The 21,956-nt window shown below is 39.1% G+C and overlaps 1 protein-coding gene across 1 annotated transcript; it reads left to right on the top strand.

Annotated features, from left to right (window-relative positions):
• Positions 1-808: 808 nt before the first annotated feature.
• Positions 809-21,687, top strand: LOC142201357 (MARVEL domain-containing protein 3-like). Its single transcript, XM_075272199.1, has 4 exons — positions 809-911; positions 4,327-4,563; positions 6,420-6,595; positions 20,996-21,687. Exons 2-4 carry the CDS (start codon positions 4,424-4,426, stop codon positions 21,682-21,684), a joined length of 1,005 nt encoding a protein of 334 aa, XP_075128300.1. The 5' UTR covers positions 809-911; positions 4,327-4,423; the 3' UTR covers positions 21,685-21,687.
• The last annotated feature ends 269 nt before the right edge of the window (positions 21,688-21,956 follow it).

The following is a 21,956-nucleotide window of genomic DNA, read 5'->3' on the forward strand; positions in this document are numbered from 1 at the left end:
AGAGCCAGAGTAAATGGCTCCAGGAAAAAAGAACTGACCGACTCCCATTGATTTAAATGGGAGTCCTCTATTTGGTCAGGATTTTGAGGCGGATATGGCCTCAAAATCCTGACCAAAAAACCCCGTGTGAAGTTACCCTAATGGTAGCTGCTGACGAAGGATTTTCACCCGTAATACTGAATCTGTGTGTTAGCCAGATTTACCAGCTTGAATTTAATGCTGGCAACGGGACTCTTAGCATCTTAGTTATCTCTGATGGTAGGAGTTCCTACCTCCCAGCAACATACTGTCCCATAGCAATTATAGTATGGGACAGTATGTTGCTGGGAGGCAGGGACTCCTAGATCATAGATCATAGATACCTATACTGATATGAACCCTACTCCCAATATGAAGTTAAAGACAGGAAAATCTGGCTAAAACGTGTACGGAGTTTCACAGGTGTAACTCAGTCGTGTGCAGCTACCCTTAGCCTAACAAATTATTTTATTATTTCTAAAGTAAACCCAGGAAGGATTACAAGTTCAGCCTTGTAACTGTGAATCTGGACAGATCAGATATACACACATACTATGTACTTGTGTAAAGAGTAAGAAATAACCGTAACCCCAAAGCAACTTTATGTCATATGTATTCTAAGATATCTAAACTACAGAAAATATTTCAGAAGTGAATGACAAGATCATCCATGAAGCTATTTTGCCAGAAACTAGGTGAGTTAGAGGTGGTGCTTGTGTGTAATGTTAAACTAACCAGTTCCAACCTACTTCTGAACAGTTGTCAGACCAGTCCCACCTGTTCTCCTGAAACTACATCCCTCTCTGCTGTCAGAGATCTCAAGGTGTTAACAACAACATGCAGACATTTTAACCAAAAGACGAGTTGAAGAAGACGACCCTGGAGGGAGTAAGGTAAGTTATCAGAAGGATATAACAAGGTTTGTAGCACTGGGGAAATTAATATGATAAGTTGCCATTTAATTTCTAGTGAACATTTGTAAACAGGCAGCCCTGAGATTGTCTCGTCTAGTAGTTTTACTGTTAACTGTCATATAAGGCTATAAAATGAGCAACTCCCAAGACAGAGACACGTACTGAAACCTCTGCATAAACTAAATGCAACTTGATTTGTAAAGTGCTTCAGAATGTGTTGACACTATAGAAATAAAATAATTATTATTAACTTGTATGTAACTAAGGTCAAAACTACACTGAGATTTTTTTTTGTTGTGTTGCTAATTTATTTTATTTTAACTACTGAGCTAAAACTGCAGTCCAAGTGCAGAACACAAAAGTAAACAAACTTCCATCAAGTTTCTTTACTTTTGTAATGGAAAAAAAAAGTATTGCATATACAACTTTTCTTCCGCCCTGGAACAATATAATGCCTCCTCAGTCAAATGCCCCTGCAATGTCCCCGAACAACTCAGATTCTGTAATCGCCATTGAATACGGCATCTGAGGGGTTAATCCTCCAGAGTCAGAGTATTTTCCAACTCCAACAGCTAGCCCTGGGGCTCGACTGTATAATACAGCCAAGTGCCAGAAGTAATGCCACAGGCTGTGTCTGCAGCATTACAGCGCCATATTATTACATTGCTGAGCATTAACTAGACGCTCAGCACAACATAATAGTATGCCACAGAGCGGGAAAGGGTTACAATTTATCCCCTACAGAGGGTCCTTTACTATCCCCCCATACTTTGGCCACTTCACTGGTCCCCGGTATACAGTGGCCCCTTCACTAGTCCCCCATGTATTCATTATATTGTGTAGGGGCAGTGATCGGAGCTAATATTCTGTGGGGGGACATTAAAGTGTGGGATTGGGGGGGATATTAAAAGGGTTGTCCAGGCTTAGGATACACCATAAATACCTGATCAGTAAGAGCTGATGCACAGACCCTGGGGGCTGAAAGTAGAACGCTCCATGCACTATATAGGGGCTGGGCACTTTCACTGCATCTCAGCACTTATTGAGGTCAGTGGGAGCTGAGCTGCAGTGACGGCGCCCGGCTGCTATACAGGAGACAGCGTTTTCTGCATTCGGCCCTGTATTGTGTACAGGACGGGAGCTGGAAGCCGCTATGTACTACTGTTGGGGCCGGATGTCAGCCCTACTGATCAGGTATATGAGGCTTATCCTAAAGATGGACCATAATAAAGTTTAGCATGACAACCCCTTTAATATTCTCCTTAATACCCCATGCACTTTAAGGTCTCCCCCACAGGGTGTTAGCCCCCATCACTATACAGTATGAGGGACCAATGAAGTGGCCATAAAAAAAATTATGCCGAGAAAATCCCTTTAACCCTTTCATGCCTCAGACAATTTTTGTTTTTGCATCTCCGTTTTTCCCTTTTCCCATTCCAAGAGCCATGATTTTTTAATTTTTCAGTTCACATAGTCATATGATGGCTTATCACTTGCAAAACAAATCGTATTTTGTAATGGCATCATTCAATATCCTGTTCAATGTACTAGGAATTAAGAAAAAAAATCTGAATGAGGTGGAATTGGGGGGAAAAAATGCATTTGTGTTAATTTCTTATGGGTTTGATTTTTTTCGGCATTCAGTATGTGGTAAAAATTATGTTACCTGTATTGTGTGGTGTCTGTACCATCACAGCAATATCAAATCTATATAGTATTTGTAATGTTTGGATACTTTTTAAAAAATGTAAAACTTTGCAAAATTGTAAAAAAAAAAAAAAAAAGTGTCGCCTTATTGTGACACCTGTACATTTTTCATATTTATGTGTATGGAGATGGGTATGGCCTCTTTTTATGTGGAACAAGATGGTGTTTTATTAATACCATTTTGGGGAAGCGCTAATGGTTTATACTCTTTTTATTACATTTTTTTTTTTTTTTTATAGAAGGCAACTTGTTCCCCCCCAAAAAGTGTTTGTTTATTATTGTTTATTTTTCTATGTGATCTAGGGAAAGTGGGGTGATTTGTACTTTTGTGTTTGGTGTTTTCGTTTTATACTTTTAAAAGCTTTTTTTATATTTAACTTTTATATTCAGATCCCTAGGGACCTTGAACTCTAGGGGGTCTGATCATTTGTACTATACACTGCAATACTAATATGCACTATCTACCAATAAGTATTTGGACCCCCATGCAAATGAAGATATCTGCAGTCGTGATGTACATCACGCCTTCTGCCATTAAATAGGAAACATCAATGGTATTAGTGCATTGGCATTAGTCGCATGCAAGATTCCATGAACTGCAGAGTTGTCCGATTTCGAGAAAGGTGTAATTGGGGGGGGTACCAAAGAAATGGTCGATCCATAAAGGGAATCTACCACTAAATAGTTATTTTTTTCTGCTTTAGATGTTGAAATAGCCTTTAGAAAGGCTATTTGTCTCTTACCTTTAGACGTGGTCTCCACGGTGCCGTTCCTTAGAAATCCCGTTTTTTTCCAGTATGCTTATGAGTTCTCTCGCAGCAATGGGGGCGGGCCCAGCGCTCAAATGGCGATGGGGCATCCCCACTGCTGCCCGAGAAGTCTCTTCAGCGATGCCTCCTTCTTCTGTTGCATCCTCCCCTTCTCTATTGTTTTCCTTCTGCGTCATCTCCAAGACCTGCACAGTTGGCTCTGCCAGTGAGATACTAGCAGAGCCGACTGCGCATGCCGGCCGGCGGCCATATTTTTGAGGCCGCAATTGTGCACATGCGCAGTACGCTCCTCGAAGTCTTCGTCGAACAGAGAGTACTGTGCGTGCTCAGTAAGGTCTGTACACACCCTCCGAAGCCTGGATGACTTCACTTGCGCGTCTATAATGGGGTCCGGGTGCTTGCCGTGCGATCTCTGCACTGAACATATGAAGAGAAAAGTAGATTGCGAACTACTTTCCTCTCCACATGTTCCCTGCAGAGATCTCACATCAAGCACACGGACCCCATTATAGTCTATGGGGATCCGTGTGCTTTTACTGCACAGCGCTTACAAATGCGTTTGGTTGTCCGTTTGGGGGGGTCCCCATGCGGACTCCCCCGAAGGGAATACCAACACAGATGTGAACAAGGGTCAGTGTGGTAATTATGTAAACAAAGTTTAATAAAGACAATTTCCAAAAGGTTCTTATTTTAAACTCACTGGATCACATAGCCTTATACTACATACTGTAATAAAGAAGCTAAAGCTTAATATGATGGTCATTAACGTTAGATGTCTTATATATTTACTTGTATTTTATTGTAACTATGTGGATAGAACTGTTAAAGTAGAAAAAAATATTACAAGTGTCATGTGATGTGAACTGAATCCATACACATGGTATTAATATGTTGTATTTTTGCTAATTGTTGTGCAGCAGATGTATCTCATAAGACATGTCACTCTCAACTCAGCACTGAAAGGATAGTGACTGCTGTTTTGTGTGCTAGTCCTGCGTATTCCCATGAACTACAATGTCTCGCTCTCAGAGAAGTGTGATCAGTGATAGGAACCCACCTTCCCAAAGATCATACAACGACCGTCCAAGAAGAGAACAGTCAAGCTCCAATGGACAATCAAATGGAGAAAGGAGAGACCGAAGAGCACATGACAGGTACAGGATTCAGAATCTCTGATATTAATCAACATGGCAGTGCCTCACTTTAAATTGTGCAATAGATTAGTCATCTTCTTAGGTATTAACCTAACATAATGTTTATAGGCAGTTCTTGTTCTTTAAAAAAAAAAAAAAAAAAAACTTTTTTAAAATTATCTGTGTGCTGCAGCAAGTACTAGGTTTTGTAGTTATATACCATTCTACCATTTCTAATACAGAAACTAAAGGATATTCGGGACTGGTAAGGCAATTATTTTTAAGATAGTAATGGTACTGTAATATTTTTTTGAAGCATCTGTTTGTTTATTTTGTATTAGATGAAAATTGAGACCTTATATGTGTGTATATGAGTATTCGCTTTTGTGACGAATAGGGTAAAGAAAAGGAACAGAGACAAGGAAGCATGGAAAAAAACTCTTGTGGGAAAAGAGAACTAGGGGTGGAGGAGAAAGTGTGAAATAAAAAAAGAATGAGAAATAGAAGTGTAACAATATGAATAGAGTAGGAAAACATAGTGGGGAAAAAAATGGAGAATAAAGGAAAAGGCAAGCTGGCTGGGCAACGAAGTTGGAATTCTATCTCTCCTGAATATCTCCAAAAACCCACCTTTCACCATGAGGATATAGTCATGAAGTCATTCACTGCAGAAAGGGGACATAAGTGCAATACAGAACAAAACTGAGTTTGAAACTAAGGCTTAGTTCACATGTAAATTACGTGTGGTTTATTTTGGCACCGGAAAAAACGCTTCCTAATTAGGAAGTGTTTTTTGGACCTTGCTTTTGTGGAGCGTTTTTTTTGCTAGCAGAAAAAAAAAGCTAGCAGTCTACATAGACTAACATTGTATGGAGGAGGATTATGATGTGGACTCCGCTGTCAAAATCCTCCTCCGTGTCCCTGTGTGATCTAGCCCTAAGCAGTACCATATTAGTAGGTAAGCCCCATAGGAAACCAGACAGGACAGGTCCATAGTATTCAAGCATTTTAGAAGAGTAGAAGGGAGTTTGTGGGAAATGGCTGCTAAAATTGAATAAAATCATATCTAGTCATGGGCACAATAAGAAATATTATAGCTAGAGGTCACATAGATCTTAACGCAGACTGGTTATGCATGTCTGGCTGCCTCGTCGCCCTCTACTCAGGAATAATATGGGTACCAAAAGTCACAACAGCAGTGATAATACATTTATGGCATTTTATTCCAATATACCATTAATGTCTCTAGCATAGAAACTCTTATTGTAAATCTTCTACCTGATCTACCATCTCCAACATTTTGCATTATTTAATAGGCTTTGCTCCATGATTCTGGTACAGTCTTGATCAATCATTTCTTTAAGATTTAGCACACAATATGCTAATTAGGCTCTCTACTTTCAGGTGGACTGTCCTATTCTGGAGTTAATTAGCTTGCTAAAAATAATGGAACCAATTGCTTAGGAATGGTAGGAACTAGAGAAAAAAATCCATCTGCGTCAGTATCTGTGGGCTAGCACTTATTGAAGGACGCAAAGAGATGGAGATGATGAAAGGTCCTCTTTATATGAACAATAATTCACTAAAAACTATGTTTAAGGACATTCTGGAAATCTTATGTTGATGAAACAAAGCAACGTTAACTCTGCCGTAGTGTAGAAAACTCTCACATCTACATCTATTTACATACTCAACATATCCTCAACATACTGTATATTGTATATAATGGTTCCAATCTCAATGGAGAGAAGTTACAGGGGTTGTGAAATTAGTATATATATATATATATATTGAAGCAGAAAGATTAATTTGTTGAATTCTATTAACTAAGGTTTTAACTGTTAAAGATCTCATTTTATCCTGCTTTGTACCTGCAGACTGTCTTCTCAGGCACCAGCAAGAGGCTCACATTCACGACCGCCCACTGTTGTATCTGACCATCATTCAAGACACAGTAAAGCATCTTTTCTACAACATAGTCCTCCTTCTTACAGGCACCACACAGAGAAGCAGACCTTTTCAGAAAAGTGCAGCAATCTATGTTCAAGACGAGGTATGTAATTATACAATATGATAGAAAGTGTGCAAGACTGCGTACATTGTATATTATACAGCAGAATCTGAAAATAAAATTGCAAACTATCGTTAGTCTAAAAATCAACGAAGGTAGGAAGATTGTAGTCTACAGTACTACTGTACCATGCTAACAGACATGCAAAAGACAGAATTGGGCTCCCACTCCAAAAAGAAAAAAAAAAAAGGTAAAGGGCAATTATTGAAGAATTAATGTATTTTCTATTGATATGTCTAACCAAATGTGTTTTAAGACTAAAATCAATAGATTTTTTTTTTTTAAATTACATTTCACTAATCCAGCTGACATAGAATACTGTAACCGTTTCAGCTACATTTTTGTCCACATGCCCCCTTTTTTCACTATATATTGTCCTACTGTAACTTTTTTTTATTAAAAGGTTAAAGAGCTCCTGACAGGTAGGGAGGGTATGTCTGTATCATAGCCCTTTATGGACATGGCCTAATTTAATACTTAAAGAGGACCTTCTATGTCCTCATCAATGTGCGGTTTTATATACCGCTAGAAAGCCGGCAGTGCGCTGTACCACAATGCCATGTACCACTGGCAGTCATTGAAGCAGGATGTTGTTTGGGTGTCACAGCTAACATCATATCACAATGGCCCTAGCTCAGCTCCTGAGCTTGCAGAATCTTCATAACATACAATTAGTTCAGTTTGCAGTAACAGGTTTCCGCCACTGACTTAATAGTACCTTACAGGGTCAGAACGTAATAAAACTCAGTAACAGAGAAGAGAGAAGTATTTACAATACTTGGGTCACCAGATATCAAAAGAGATGGCTGTTCTATCCTGTTTACATAACTTCCATTACAATTAATCGGGGGTTACGGAAACCAGTCAGCTATATTGTTTTCCATAAGTTTAGGGTTCCCGAACAGGGCTGTGAAGTCTGTAGGCTAAATTATTTATATTTGGCCACACCCGACTCCTGCTCCAGCATAACTGGCTAACTATAGTAGTCAGACAGACAAAATAAAACTCTTCTAATTAATGAAAATGTTACTGATTGAATTCCTTTAAAAGTAAATATGCAAAAACTATACATCTAATTAATTGTACAATTGAATATAATTTATATGGTATCAGACTCCACATCCCTGGTTACTGATCAGTGTAGCTTGCTGAACTACTCTGGGAGATTAAAGGGGCTCTATCACTGGATTTTCGCTATTTTAGATAAACATATGCTTGAATAGCCTTTAAAAAGGCTATTCAAGTCCTGCTAATCGTTTGTTAAAAGACCCCCTGTTTTTGCACCCCTCTGTTCACGCCCTCCTCTGTGGTTCTTCTATGTAAGTCCCTCCTCCTGCTTTTGATTCGCCAGCTCCAAACTGCCTCTTCCTGGATGAGTGGAAAAGGACCAGTAATGACGTCACTACTGCTTTGTGATTGGCTTGTCCCTGTGATGATGTCACTACAAGGTCCTTCGTCGTCTTCTAAGTAGTGATCTATGAAGAGGAGGGGCTACAGCTTCCTGTGTCTATCATATCTTAGATCTACTGTGCACATGGAGATCTATGATAAACAAAGGGAGCTGCAGCCCCTGCTCTGCATAGATTACTAGAAGACGACAAAGGACCTTGTAGTGGCGTCATCACAGGGACAAGCCAATCACTGAGCAGTAGTGATGTCATTACTGGTCCTTTTCCACTCATCCAGGAAGAGGCAGTTTGGAGCTGGCGAATCAAAAGCAGGAGGAGGGACTTACATAGAAGAACCACAGAGGAGGGCGTGAACAGAGGGGTGCATGGGAACGCCCACGGTGCACGGAAAGGCTCATTTACATATACATTTAAAAGGTAATTCATTAAACCGGTGGGGGGATGGTCTTAGCAAATGATTAGCAGGACTTGAATAGCCTTTTTAAAGGCCATTCGGGCATATATTTATCTAAATAGCAAAAAGCCAGTGATAGCGCCCCTTTAAGAAATAGAATAGAATACCTGTATTTGGCTGTCTATGTGACTCCTGTCCATCTTAGGTAGGCAGAAACAGGGATACTCCCATTCCAGCTATGAAAGGCTGAGATGGATGTAATACTTTGATTACCTTTTAGTTTCTTAATGTAAAACAATAAATAAATACAGTATATATGAGATTTGTTGAAAATAGCGGGTTATTTATTTGTATATTGTCACGGAGCAAAGGTATACGTCTTCCTCCGGAGGATATCTTGAATCAACACGGACGCAAGAGGTCAGGAGACAACAGCAATTTATTGTAATCCACAAAGTTAGTAGCCGGTGGCGGTCACATCAACCGTAACAACAATAAGTCCACAGAAGTCACAATCCAATGATAGCTTTGGCTCCTTGGTCCTGTAACTAAATCCTGGCTCTCTACAGAGCTGTGCACAGGCCGGCTAACACATACTAACTGCAGCTACATACTATATACTAAGACTGTTACATCCTATATCTGTGGGTGGGAAGGGCTGAGTCACAGATCCTTCCCCCCTCACCTATACCAAGGAGAGCAGACTCCCTGTCTACTATGGACAATGCACCATCCAACATCTTCTTGGAGACACTGATCAGATTATCTCCACCCATTGTCCTCACTAGTTAGAGGTATTTGCATACAATGTGCTAACACACTAGACCCCAATCAGCCAACTACACATTGATGTATACAACAGGTTAGAGAATACATTCCACATGAAATATATATTACACATTGCCTATAGTATAGACTCTAACCATCCCGTGACATATATTATGATTTTATATTACACCATACACTTTATCCAATGAATTGACATGTATGGGACATATACAGCCATCTGTGACTGCATACAGTTGCTTTAATATGTAGGTTTTTATTTTGGTGTTTCCTCTTCGTCAGTGCCGATACTGGTTTTTCTGCTGCCTGAGGCAGAAATTGAAATAGCTCCCCATTCCAACCTCTCTCTCCCCAAAGTTACAAAAATTAGTCTTGACTACCACTTCACATGCACACTGTTCTGCACTGAAGCCATCTGAATGGCATATGTCACTAAACCCCCACCACATGCACTGTGATTGGAAGAAGCCAGGGACATATCCAGCCTCAATGCTCAGCTTAAAGGGTTTGTCCAGGAATTGGACAAACTCTGGGTGAAATGGGGGACATATCCACCTGCCCTAGCACTCCAGGTTTTGTTGCCAAAACCCATTTGTGTGTGCACCATGCCAAGGTCTCGGGAAGCTCAAGCCCACATGATCACTGAAGCCAATCAGCAGCCTCAGTGTTTTTCGGAGTGGGACTGGTGACATATGAGAGTCACGTAAAGTGCAGGGCTTCTGGAGAATGAGGAAAGTGCGTGAACAAGTGGACTTTGGGAGCGGACATAAGAACGCCAGTGACAGGTGAGTAGTGTTTCCCATAGTGACACCCACACACAGTATAATAAACCACATTGGTCCCTTCTCATAGTATAATGTCCCATACTAGCTCCTCTATGCAGTATTGTATCCCATAGTGGCCCCTACTAATTTTTCAAAAAATTTGGTTCAGCTGAATCCCAACTTTTTGGGGTTCAACATTTATGAGCTATTATTTTACTATAGAGTCTCTTTAAATCCCAGAACATAATAAGCAGTGGCCCAGGAGAGGTGATCAAACATAATAAACAATATCATTCCCTGTTCTCTTAGGCACTTGTCCTTGATATAACAGATTGCTGAGGCATCAGTAGTCACGTCAGTGTCATGACAATTAATGTGACCGTTGAGGTCTAATCACAGACCTCAGCAGTCAATAATGTCAGGCAGAAGCACCAAAGGGTACAGGGAACCGCGTTAGAGTCCGGAGGAGGTGAGTAGTATTGTTTGCTTTCTTTGATCACCTCTCCTGAGCCTCTGTGTGTTTAGTCCAAACAAAACTGCCGGGTGAGTTCACCCAACAAATACTGTCAGTACTGTTTGGACACTTTACATCTGAAAAGTGTGCATGTTAGACAGCCGGACTGGCATTGATATGAGGTAAACCTGGGAATTTGCCTGAGTTTGGGGGGCCTGTCAAGCCAAAGCCATTCGGTATATAATCCGGTATATAATCCGGTTTTCGTCAGTATACAAATGAGATCTCTCGCAGCACTGGGGCGGTCCTCAGCACTCAAACAGCACTGAGGGTGTCCCCAATGCTGTGACAGAACTCTCCAGCGCCGCATCCATCTGCTTCAGGAACGGGTCTTCTTCGCGTCTTCTTCTGGATTATATACCGAACGGCGGCACAGAGAAGACATCTAAAGGTAGGAGAAGAATAAGCTTTCTTAAAGAGGCTCTATCAGCAAAATCATGCTGATAGAGCCCCACATATGCGTGAATAGCCTTTAAAAAGACTATTCAGGCAACGTAAAAGAAGACGGCGCACCCTGAATGCCCGCCCACTGTGCACGATGAGTAAGTAGATCACATTCTTTTTTTAGGGTATTATTTTAAAAATGGGGGGGGTAGTTTAATATAACATTTACAGTGCCTCACGCATATGTGGGGCTCTATCAGCATGATTTTGCTGATAGAGCCCCTTTAAGGCTATTCCTATGTGGTAATCATAAAAAATTTAGTTTTAATGATAGAAAAGCCTTTAACCTATAATTTAATATCCAACAGAGAGACAGCAGAGTATACACTAGAGATTTGCACAGGTATCTATATCTAAGGTCTATCTGGACTGTATCCAGTTATAAAATGCCTCATATATACAGTTATAACCTTCCTTTCCTAACAATTTGTATAAAATATGACCAGTGTCAGAATTGCAGAGTTTTGTTTTCAAAGACATTTTCTGAACTTTCTACCAGTCTTGGGCCCTTTTGGTGCCAGAATTCCTTTACAATTTCCTCATAATTAATACAGTTGCAAGTAAAAAATGTCTTGAGCTGTGCTGGTTTTGTAGACATACCACAGGCAATCCACTGAAGCAAACTGAATCCAGACCATTGTCCAAACAATCCAAAACACATTTTTCTTATTGCTTCAATATGGGACCACACATTTTACATGTTATTAGCCACTAATCAAAACAATAAGGCTAAAATTTAGTTTCATTGTTTCGCTCTCTAATTGCGGTAAAGATTGAAAGCTATGGAGACAGTATTATATACTAGTGGTGATAAAACGAGATGGGTTTATCACTTTTAATAAAACACATACGCTAACTTATCCTCACTTATATATCTTCGTCTTTCTTTCTGCAGTCTCCATTGTTCATCGGGTCTTAACCATTAACTATGATTTCTATTCTTATGGTAAAGTTCAATGATTTTTTTTCTTTATATTTCAGAACAAAAGAGAATTGAGGAGAATGTTCAATCTCTCTATTGGGATTACTATGTACTTCTGGAACAATGAGTTCTGGATATGGCATTTGTAAAGTAGTTTTTAAATCGATATAAACAAAGAAGTAAAAAGCAGTCTTCTCCCCTCACTTCAGTTTTTCTTAATTGGGTGATAGAATTATTTAACCCTTTAAGGATACAGGGTAGTTATTACATTAATGCTCGGCGACTTTTTTCATATTTTCCCTTCCCACCTTCCAAAATCATTCCAAATCCGAGGGGTGGCGGAGGGTAATCTTGCCCCAGACCCACAGTATCCAGGGGGGTTAATCCACTGTCAAGTGCCCCACACATTTACAAGCATAGATATATACAATATAGTCATACACAGCACATCTATGTAGATGTAATCCTGCGATGTCAGCTCTGCTCACAAGCATGCAGTGTAGAATAAAAAGTTTCTAGCTAGAGTCATCCACAGGGATTAGATTTTAGCAGCAAATTATTGCACTGTATCATAGCGATAGATTGCAGTTTGACTATATTATAGAATATGGAAGATAGATATGAATGTTGCTTCTAAGGTATTTTTATAGTCAATTGTGTTTTTTCCTAAACACAACATGCTTTGGGTATGGTGACTTTGCAAGGTTTTGTTTTTTATAATATGCCTGAAAAACATAAAAATTGCAAATATATACAATTTATTTTTTTAATTCTAGTAAATTGTGTTTTTGTTTTTTAACCTGTATGAATGATTCCCCATCAACCCAGACTTAAATATTTGTTGGCTCTTCAGTCACCCACTGAGTATTTGAAGAATCAACTTTGATTTAGATATATTTATAGGTGGTGTTCAGGATTTTTTTTTTTAATTTAAGGCCTATTCTTATGCCATAAGTATCTGATACTGGGAGCTGTTTCCTACACCCATGCTATACATGTAGCTTGAAGAAATTGGCTCTGTGCCCTGTATAGTGGCCAGATACTGTTGCAGCAGCTCAGCTCCCATTGAAGTCAAAGATAGTCCTAATGATAGGCCTTAAATATAACAATCCAGTTAGGGGGCGTTCACACTACTGTTGGTGTCCGCTCAGCAGCGTCCGTGGCCATTGTCTGTACAAGATTTAGCAATGGACACTAGCTGGTCAGTTTGTAGTTTCCATTAATTTCAATGAAATTTTATCTTGTGTCCTTTAGTGTCCGTTTACACCCATGTCCGTTTTTTCAAGCGGACAAAAAATCCTACATGCAGGTCTTTTGTCTGTTTGAAAAAACACACAGCAAGTATCCGTTGTTTTTTTTTTTTTTTTTTTTTACATTGAGGTCTATGGGCAACAGACATATAAGAAACAGTAAGGGCTCGTTCACATCTGTGCCCGGTCTCTGTTCTGCAGGTTTCCGTTTCCTGCACAAAACAGAGGCAGGATACGGAAACCTGCAGGAGTCTCTCACCCATTCATTTGAATGAAATAAAATAAATAAATAAATGTTATGGAACAATGTCCTTAACTGCCCTGTACACACTATGTATATTTGAACGATGCAGCCAATAGTTGTGATTAGTGGACATGTGCTGACCATGTCACCATTCCCACTTAGAACAATGATTGGCTACAGTGGCCATGTGTACATAGTTGTCATGTCATTGCTGTACGACAGTTGACCAAAGTGGTGGAACTACCAAAGGGACAGCACTTGGGTGGTAGGGATTTACCAGGTGAGGCATTTTCTGTTATCATGTTTAGTTTATCATGTCTTTTATGCCATTTCTTTAAAAAATCCTGGGCAAGCACTTTCATTATTTTTCAGCATTACTAGAAATATTTGTATTATATGATTTTACAAGATGATTGTCAGTTTGACCATTTACAACCTACATCATGTTACTTGTATTGATTTTTATAATATATCGCACACAAATTCTAGCTTTACAGTAATTGGCTCCATTGCTTCGGCTTTTCACAGGTCTCTTGCAACTGATGGAGATTCTCATAAACCTGCTGATCTTGATATGTGCCGCTGCTACACAAAGTGCTTCAGCCGGCTTTTCGAGTCTGGGGGGATTTGGCAGTACTTATTATTATGGCATGGGTTATAGCATGAGTGGATTTGTGGGGGATGAAGTGAATCAGGTGACACAGTTAGATGTGCAGTACAGCCGGATGAAGCTTCCTACGATTTATGTCGCTGTTGCCATAAGTCTTCTGTTTCTATCTGTAACATTGTCATTTGTAGCAGCCAGTTGCATGTATGGCAAAACTCAAAACAAGAACCTTTTGCTGGCTGAAGTGGTGTGTAATGTGTTGTCTGCTGCCACATATATCATATGTGTTGTGCTATATGTTCACTTTATCAAACAGATCAATGGTACAGAAGTATGTAAGCAACGAGAGTCTCTCTACAATCGACATGGCTATAACTCTGTTACCTGTGATATCATGGGTACAGAGCTGGCTGTGTGTGTGTTTGCTGCGATACTGGTTGTGCTGTATATTTCTAGCGCAGTGATCATTGGCCTTATGTTGAGAGAAATAAAAATGAATGCTAATACCCCAGACCCCGAGTCCTTTAAAAACACTGAACCAAAAGAATCAGAGCTGCAAGACCTCACAAGTGAGGGCAATAATAAAATGAGAGTGAATACCTCTAGAGGACTCGTTATTTAGTCTTCCAGTACTTTTCCTTACTTCTTAGAGCACTCAAATCAGTTAAAGGGCAACTCTTTTCCCACCATAAACTGTCCCCGCCATGTGCAGAAGCTTTGGAATCAGGACTGGATGGTTTGCACCCACGACTTTTTACAGTTATGGGCAAAAGTTTTGAGACTGACACAAATTTTGGTTTTCATGAAGACTGCTGCTTCAGTTTTTAGATACTTTAGTCAGATGTATCTATAGTTACTAAAGTAGAATTATAAGCACTTCATAAGTTTTTAACTTTCATTGACAAATGCATCAATTTTGGTCCATAGCCAGGAAATTCCCATATCTTAAACCCATTGAGAACCTGTGATCAATCCTCAAGATCCTCAGATGGTGGGTATATATGATTAGTAGTATACCATGGGGTATTGATGCTATGGCATGTATTGGCCAACTGTCTTGATTTTAGGTGTTAATTACTTTTGCATTTTGTAGGGAACAGCTCACACGGTGGGGGTCGGCAATGACACAGTTCACACAGGCAGGGGGTTTCATACTCCAGTGGTGCTTTGATTTAGTTGCTTCAGCACAGAAAAACACTGTACACACAAAATAAAAGCCAAAGCCTGCCCAGTTCTAACTAAACGGCAGCATGCCTCACTAACCTAGTACAGGTCCAAAAATGTGTCACCAAACTTAGCAGCAAACTGTGCAAACGTCCAGTCCAATGCCGGCTCTCTCTCTCACAGGCTGCAAAACTTGTCAGCCCTCCTTTTTACCAGGCTTCCTTCCCAGTAATGAATATCAAGAAGCCTCATCAGAGAACTCTTGGGATTAGGTAAAAAAAAAACCCCGTAGTTGACTGGAAGACTGCCAAGCGGTCCTCCAGTCCAGAAAATCCAGCCCATGTAACTTAAATAAGGAGCCCTAGCAGACTACGTTCTACTAAAGCAACATATATCATTCTGAATTTCCGCTACCGTGCCTGGCTGAGGAAACCAGGTGAGATATACACCCCGTCCACCACTTTACTATACACTTTACAACAGTATGTACAGGTTTTTGTTTCCTGGATCCATTCTTACACTGAAAGTGTTCAGTACTTGAGCACAAGTGGACTGAACTGGGCGAAAGCCAGAAAGGTGATTTACATAAGTAAATGATATGACTGCCAGCATCTTCAATTCTATGGAAACTGGCAGTGACACATCCAGTGTTTACACCAGCTAATTGTGCGCAGACAGTGGCCAACCCTTTTAAACTATCTTCACTACCAGCGACATTTGCTAGAGCATTGACAATGGTAAATAGCAAAGGAAAAGTACTTTCTCACATTTTGATGAGCAGCTCTGCAATACGTCCGACAATATGTACTATCATCCCTAAGCAAAAAATCTAAATTCTAAACATCATTGCCAGGTATAGAATAGAGCATGTATTATTTTCTTGGCTACTTAAAAAGCTATGCAACGTTGTTAGTATAAGCTAGCAAAAATAGAAGTGCTAAGGATCAGGCCCCATGCAGTGGTCTACAGCAAGAGAGCACTGCAGAAAAAACATGGAGGAAACGCATCACGTTTTTCTCGGCAACGCTTTCTGGTTTTATTGTACCTGTAGGTAAACCACCATCGTTTTCGTAGGTATAATTTACGTGCTTCGATTTCCAAAAAACAACATTTTTGGAAATCGCAGTGTTTCCGTTGGGTGTATTTGTCTGCAGTGTGTGGATGGTATTTGCTAGGGACTGTATAACACTGCAGTTTTTACCGTGGCTCCGGCCTACATGTTTTTAGGTTAATATTAATTAAGTTTTCTGAATTGGTGTCAACTAAATAGTTTCTACTATGTGAATATAAAGTCACCTAATGAATATCCAACCATTCTAGCCACTTAGTATTTCAGTACAATTATTACCTCTTCAATATGTAAGCTATTGTTTATGTCTGTATATTTCTAGATAATATATCTATACTGCCATATTCTACTGCAGCCATTGTATGAACATTTATTCGTTATAAATCTACTTCGCCTTTACCTCTGAGTAGATTTTACTTTTTGCTATTTGTAACTTAATGTTTTGTTTTATTAAACTGATCTAAATCTACTTGTTCCCAGTTCTATTTATTATGATTGTGCAACAATAAAAGTGTAATCCTATATAAATCACTAAACAGCAGTGGTACCAGTAATGCCATGTTATTGATGATACTATAATTGTAAGAAGACTATTACTAAACCACATTCCACGCTGTGTAAAAATGTATTATTTATGTAGAAAGTTGGCAGTGGGGGATTTTGCTACACCACCCTCCTTGTATGAATCCTAGCCTATTACTTAGACTGGTTTAAAGAACATGATAAATTGTTCAAGGTGTTCCCCAGATCTTTAGTATTAAAATGTAAAAGAAGTGCGATCCACGGAGCTGCTCACTCACTGTGCAAACTGTAGTGGTGAGTATAGGTACTGCAGTACTGGTCCATACATTTCAATGGGACAACGCAGCAATACCTACAATCGCTGCTACAGTAGATGACGTTTCGAAGCTTTCTCTGAGCTTCTTCTTCAGATATAACTAAAAACACCTTCTAGAGGCTGCATATTTATAACTGGACACAGGGGTAGGATTACAGGTCGGGAGGGGGGAAGAGGCTTATTACTATATACTTATAAAAACAAACAATCAATTGCCAGATCCCAGGTTCTTATCTTAATGACTGTCTTAATGATTTGTATAAAAAGACATAAACCCACGTGAGATGTTCATTCCATTGTCCAGCGTCTGGAATAGGGTCATGGCCTTGTACTCATAAATCAGTCGCTGTTTCCTTGATTTAAAATTCCCTTTTAAGATCAAGATTTTCATGTCATTGATGATATGACCTTCCTGGCAAAAATGATTTGGCACGGGAAGATCAGTTCTCTGTTGTTTGATTGTATGGCGATGTGAATTAATTCGCATCGCCATACAATCAAACAACAGAGAACTGATCTTCCCATGCCAAATCATTTTTGCCAGGAAGGTCATATCATCAATGACATGAAAATCTTGATCTTAAAAGGGAATTTTAAATCAAGGAAACAGCGACTGATTTATGAGTACAAGGCCATGACCCTATTCCAGACGCTGGACAATGGAATGAACATCTCACGTGGGTTTATGTCTTTTTATACAAATCATTAAGACAGCCATTAAGATAAGAACCTGGGATCTGGCAATTGATTGTTTGTTTTTATAAGTATATAGTAATAAGCCTCTTCCCCCCCTCCCTCCTGTAATCCTACCCCTGTGTCCAGTTATAAATATGCAGCCTCTAGAAGGTGTTTTTAGTTATATCTGAAGAAGAAGCTCAGAGGAAGCTTTGAAACGTCATATTCTGACATCATTATGAGTTAGCCATTAAAAAAGGTATCACCTACTGAAGACTTGCAAAGTTTTTTTGTTTTTTATATTTTATAACCACTGGCTAACACGGTACCAAAACAAACATTTCCCTTTTGCCACAGTAGAGGAATAGGTAGTTGGTTTTGAAGTTACACCTCCTTATAATCTTATACAATAGCACTAACACATTGCCTTGCGCTGTACAGACAGAGGAGGCCGTATATAAACAAGAAAAAACAAATACTGAAAATGAAAGGATCCTCAATAGCAATGTGCTTTCATATTAAAGGAGATGACAGGAGGTACACACAAAGTACAAAGAGATAATTTTGTTGAGAATCAGTCTCTTGTAACCTTAGTCCATAGTCATTTGAGGAACAATATTTTCAACACTCAATGATCTGTTCTTGGCCATTGCAGTAATATCTGAATTTCTATGAAAGTAGAAACTGTTTAGTTTTCTCTTCGTCTTGGTCTATGTCTCTCTGCCAAACACTATTTTGGTGCTAAAACTACTTTTTATATGCTAAAACAAATCAATGATTTCTCAAAATATCAGACTGCAATATGTTTCCATGTTTTTTGTTTTTTTTTCTGTTGCGATTTTTGAAGCCGAAACCAGATGTGGATCATAAAGTGACAGAACTTCTTTGTAATGTGTGTTGATGTACATTCTTGGTTTAGCTGCATAAAAAAAATTAGAATATGGAATCACACCCCTATACATATAGTATTATCGATAGTAATTGATAGTGCTACATATGTAAATCTCCAAATACTTACTTAACGCCTCTACTCAATGTAACCATTATTGAAAGATTTAGTGCTGGGTTAATGGGGTTCTCCAAGATTAGAAAGATCTAGCTAATTTCTTCAGATAAACCACTTCACCTATCCTTGGGAGCTAATCTCCAGTGAAGTGAGCTGCAATGTCACACACAAACTATGGACAGATGTGGATCTGATATTGGAAGACAGCAATCCTTTTGAATAAGTGGTGGATTTGGGTTATGCAATAGGTTGCATACCTCAGAATCTAGAAGAAACTAATTATGACGTCTACACATAGTGCACTGGTGAAATCAATCAATAATGGATAATAAAAAAACAACCTAGAAATAAAAAAAAAAGTAGCAAAAATGTTGCAGTAAATATTTTTATTTTGTCCTTTGACCACAGTGCAGGCTGGAGCCCTTTCCCACTTTTACAAATCTATTTTCCTGTTTGGACTCCCACATTTTTACATCCTTTTTATAATCCATGATAAATATTTCTGAAGTGCAAAGTTTGTAGAAAAATACTGCTGAAGCAATTCCATTGGACTATAGTAGACTTACTATTTTGGATGACCAGTGACCAGTAATAGAGCATCTGTCATCAGAGCTGGACAATCAGAATTGTGTCCTATATGTAACCATATAGACTAACAGGTTTCTAACTGTACTTGACAATTTTGCATAATGATGATAAGCTGCACGATTGATATTGTCATCACAAATTTGGATGTAGAATATTAGATCAAATGAATAATACTCAAAAACCCTAAACTGATAATTATAATATTCTGCTCCGTACAACCAGCTACAGACATTACATTTGGTGACTATATTGACTAGCTACTGTACAGATACAGCAAACTTTAAATTAATTTTTAACATCTAACCAATTACAAAAAACTTTTACTTGACTTTATCAGTGGCTTTTGTGAAAATATATCACTCTGTAGCAAGTTATTGGACTCCAATTTAAGACTGCTACATCTATAGCGTAACTAAACCAACATTTGTAGCCTCAATATCTATGACATGCTAAGGATTGTTTCTACAGACCTTCATGTGATCCTGTTACGTCAGCCATAATCCAGTTTTAGACACACATCCAAATTAGCCGCATCACTAACCCCATATTGTTACTGAATTTACAATTTGCATGAATCATTAGGATCTTACAAAGGTTATAAAATATCATGATAACATGATTCATGTTATTATTAAGTCACGGTTTTGGAAATCGCAGCATGTCTATTATACCTATAGGGAAACTGCCGCATTTCCATAGGTATAGTTGAAGCAGAAAGTCCCCAGAAGAAAACTCTACAGCTATTCTGTGAAAAGCGCTGTGGGAATAACTGCAATGAGTTTCTGCTGCGACTTTCCCAGCAGCACTTTTTCGCTACATGGGGTCTTAATCTTAATGGGACAAGTGCCTCAGCAGACAAGGATAGCTAGAAGTGAAACAAAATCACTGTGGTAGATCAACATTACAGTTAAAAGGACTTGTATCAGCAGTAGTTGCAATTCAGAGTCGCAGACACCCCCATATATATTTTAGCGGAGTCACAACATAGACCCAGATTTCCAACACAGGGGTATGCGGTGAAGCATGACTCCATACTTTGTCTGCAGTGCCAAGCCTGTGCAAATGTCCCATCTCTCCAAAATTGCCCAGGAAAAGATGAGACCTTGTTACCAAATACAAAGACAGTGCATTTAACATATCACACATGCAACACACAATCCAAATAAAGTGTACCAAATCCTTATTCATCACTATCACTATACAAGTAGGTACATACTCATACAATATGGGTTTTTCCTGAAGGGCTTTTACACTGCAGCCTGCTACATGGGGCCTTACCCTAAAGAGGTTTTCTGTGCAGATTATATAGTCTCTTTAGAGTATAGAGTTAGGGTCCATTCACATGGAGTAAAATGGTGTGGAATTTCAGCGCTGAAAACAAAAGCCTCCCATTAACTTCAATGGGTTCCTTTTTCTGGAAAAGGATGGAAGCCACTGAAGTCAATGGGAGGCTTTCTTTTTTATCAGCGCTGAAATTCCACACCATTTTCCTCCGTGTGAATGCACCCTTACTGCAGCTCAGTTTTCAGTCACTTGTCTAGCATCTCAACTACACATGAGGCCAAAGCTGTTCAGTAACTACTGAGACTGATTGGTTGGGGTCCCAGGGTAAGCGTATATCATCAATATTATTTACTTGAATAACCCCTTTATGTTGTCAGTGATATTCCATATGTGTTCTAATTTGCTCCTATGCTTTATTTTCAAGGTGTCCTCCAATTTGTGGAAATAGCGGCGGGTATCCTGGTTCTGATCTGCGTGGTTGCTTCATATGCAGTTCTGAGTGGCTACACTTCTGCTGCTGGTTTTGGTTCTGGTTCATTCAGCATTAATTCAGCATACAGTCCATTTGAAGGCACAGAACTGCAGCAAGTGAGAGACGTGGACCTGCAGTATACTCAACTGAGAGCCCCAGGAGTGTATGGAGGTGTTGCTCTTAGCTTATCTTTTTGTATCTTAACAATAGTCTTCCTGATTCTGGGGGCTAAACCCATACACAGAGTATCTATTAAATTACTATTTGCTGAGCTGATATTTGATATTGTAGGATGTTTGGGTTATATTGTTGCAGTTGGTTTATACCTGCACTTCATCAAGACAGTTAATGCTACTGACACTTGTAAAACTAGGGAACGTCTGTATGCAGCCCGTGGTTATACCTGGATGAACTGTGAAGTACAAGGAGGGGATGCTGCTGTCGCTATTTTTGGCCTTATTGCTGCATGTGTGTATCTTCCAAGTGCCATCTTGTGTGCACTATATATAAGAACTGTACGTGACTTTAGAAAGAACTACCTGTCACACGAATATACACCTACTTCATACAATGAAAACCACCAAAGAATGCACAAACCCAGAGAGGAGGACCTTAACTATCTTCCTAGTACATTGGTATAGATACTGAAGCAGATTCTCATAAAAGTTTGATTTTATTGTCATATATAGTACAACATATAATGTCATCACTCATATTACAATACTTTCTTGCAAGTTTGTCTGTTCACAACTCTTATATCATTAGCCTGTTTTTCTTTTCTTGGGGTTTATTTTAACAAAAAAAAAAAACAATATAATAAACCTATGACAAAACTAAAGTAGTAAATAAATAATCAGATGAAGAAAAGGTAAATTACAACTTCTCAATATTTCAACTTTCATGTTAGTAACGT

This window comes from Leptodactylus fuscus, chromosome 4 (genome assembly GCF_031893055.1).
Source record: "Leptodactylus fuscus isolate aLepFus1 chromosome 4, aLepFus1.hap2, whole genome shotgun sequence".
Taxonomy (NCBI): domain Eukaryota; kingdom Metazoa; phylum Chordata; class Amphibia; order Anura; family Leptodactylidae; genus Leptodactylus; species Leptodactylus fuscus.

Coding starts and splice junctions, on each gene's coding strand:
- LOC142201357 (XM_075272199.1), top strand. CDS start 4,424: ATGTCTCGCTCTCAGAGAAGTGTGATCAGTGATAGGAACCCACCTTCC. Junction 4,564..6,419: donor GACCGAAGAGCACATGACAG/GTACAGGATTCA, acceptor TTGTACCTGCAG/ACTGTCTTCTCAGGCACCAG. Junction 6,596..20,995: donor CAATCTATGTTCAAGACGAG/GTATGTAATTAT, acceptor TTTATTTTCAAG/GTGTCCTCCAATTTGTGGAA.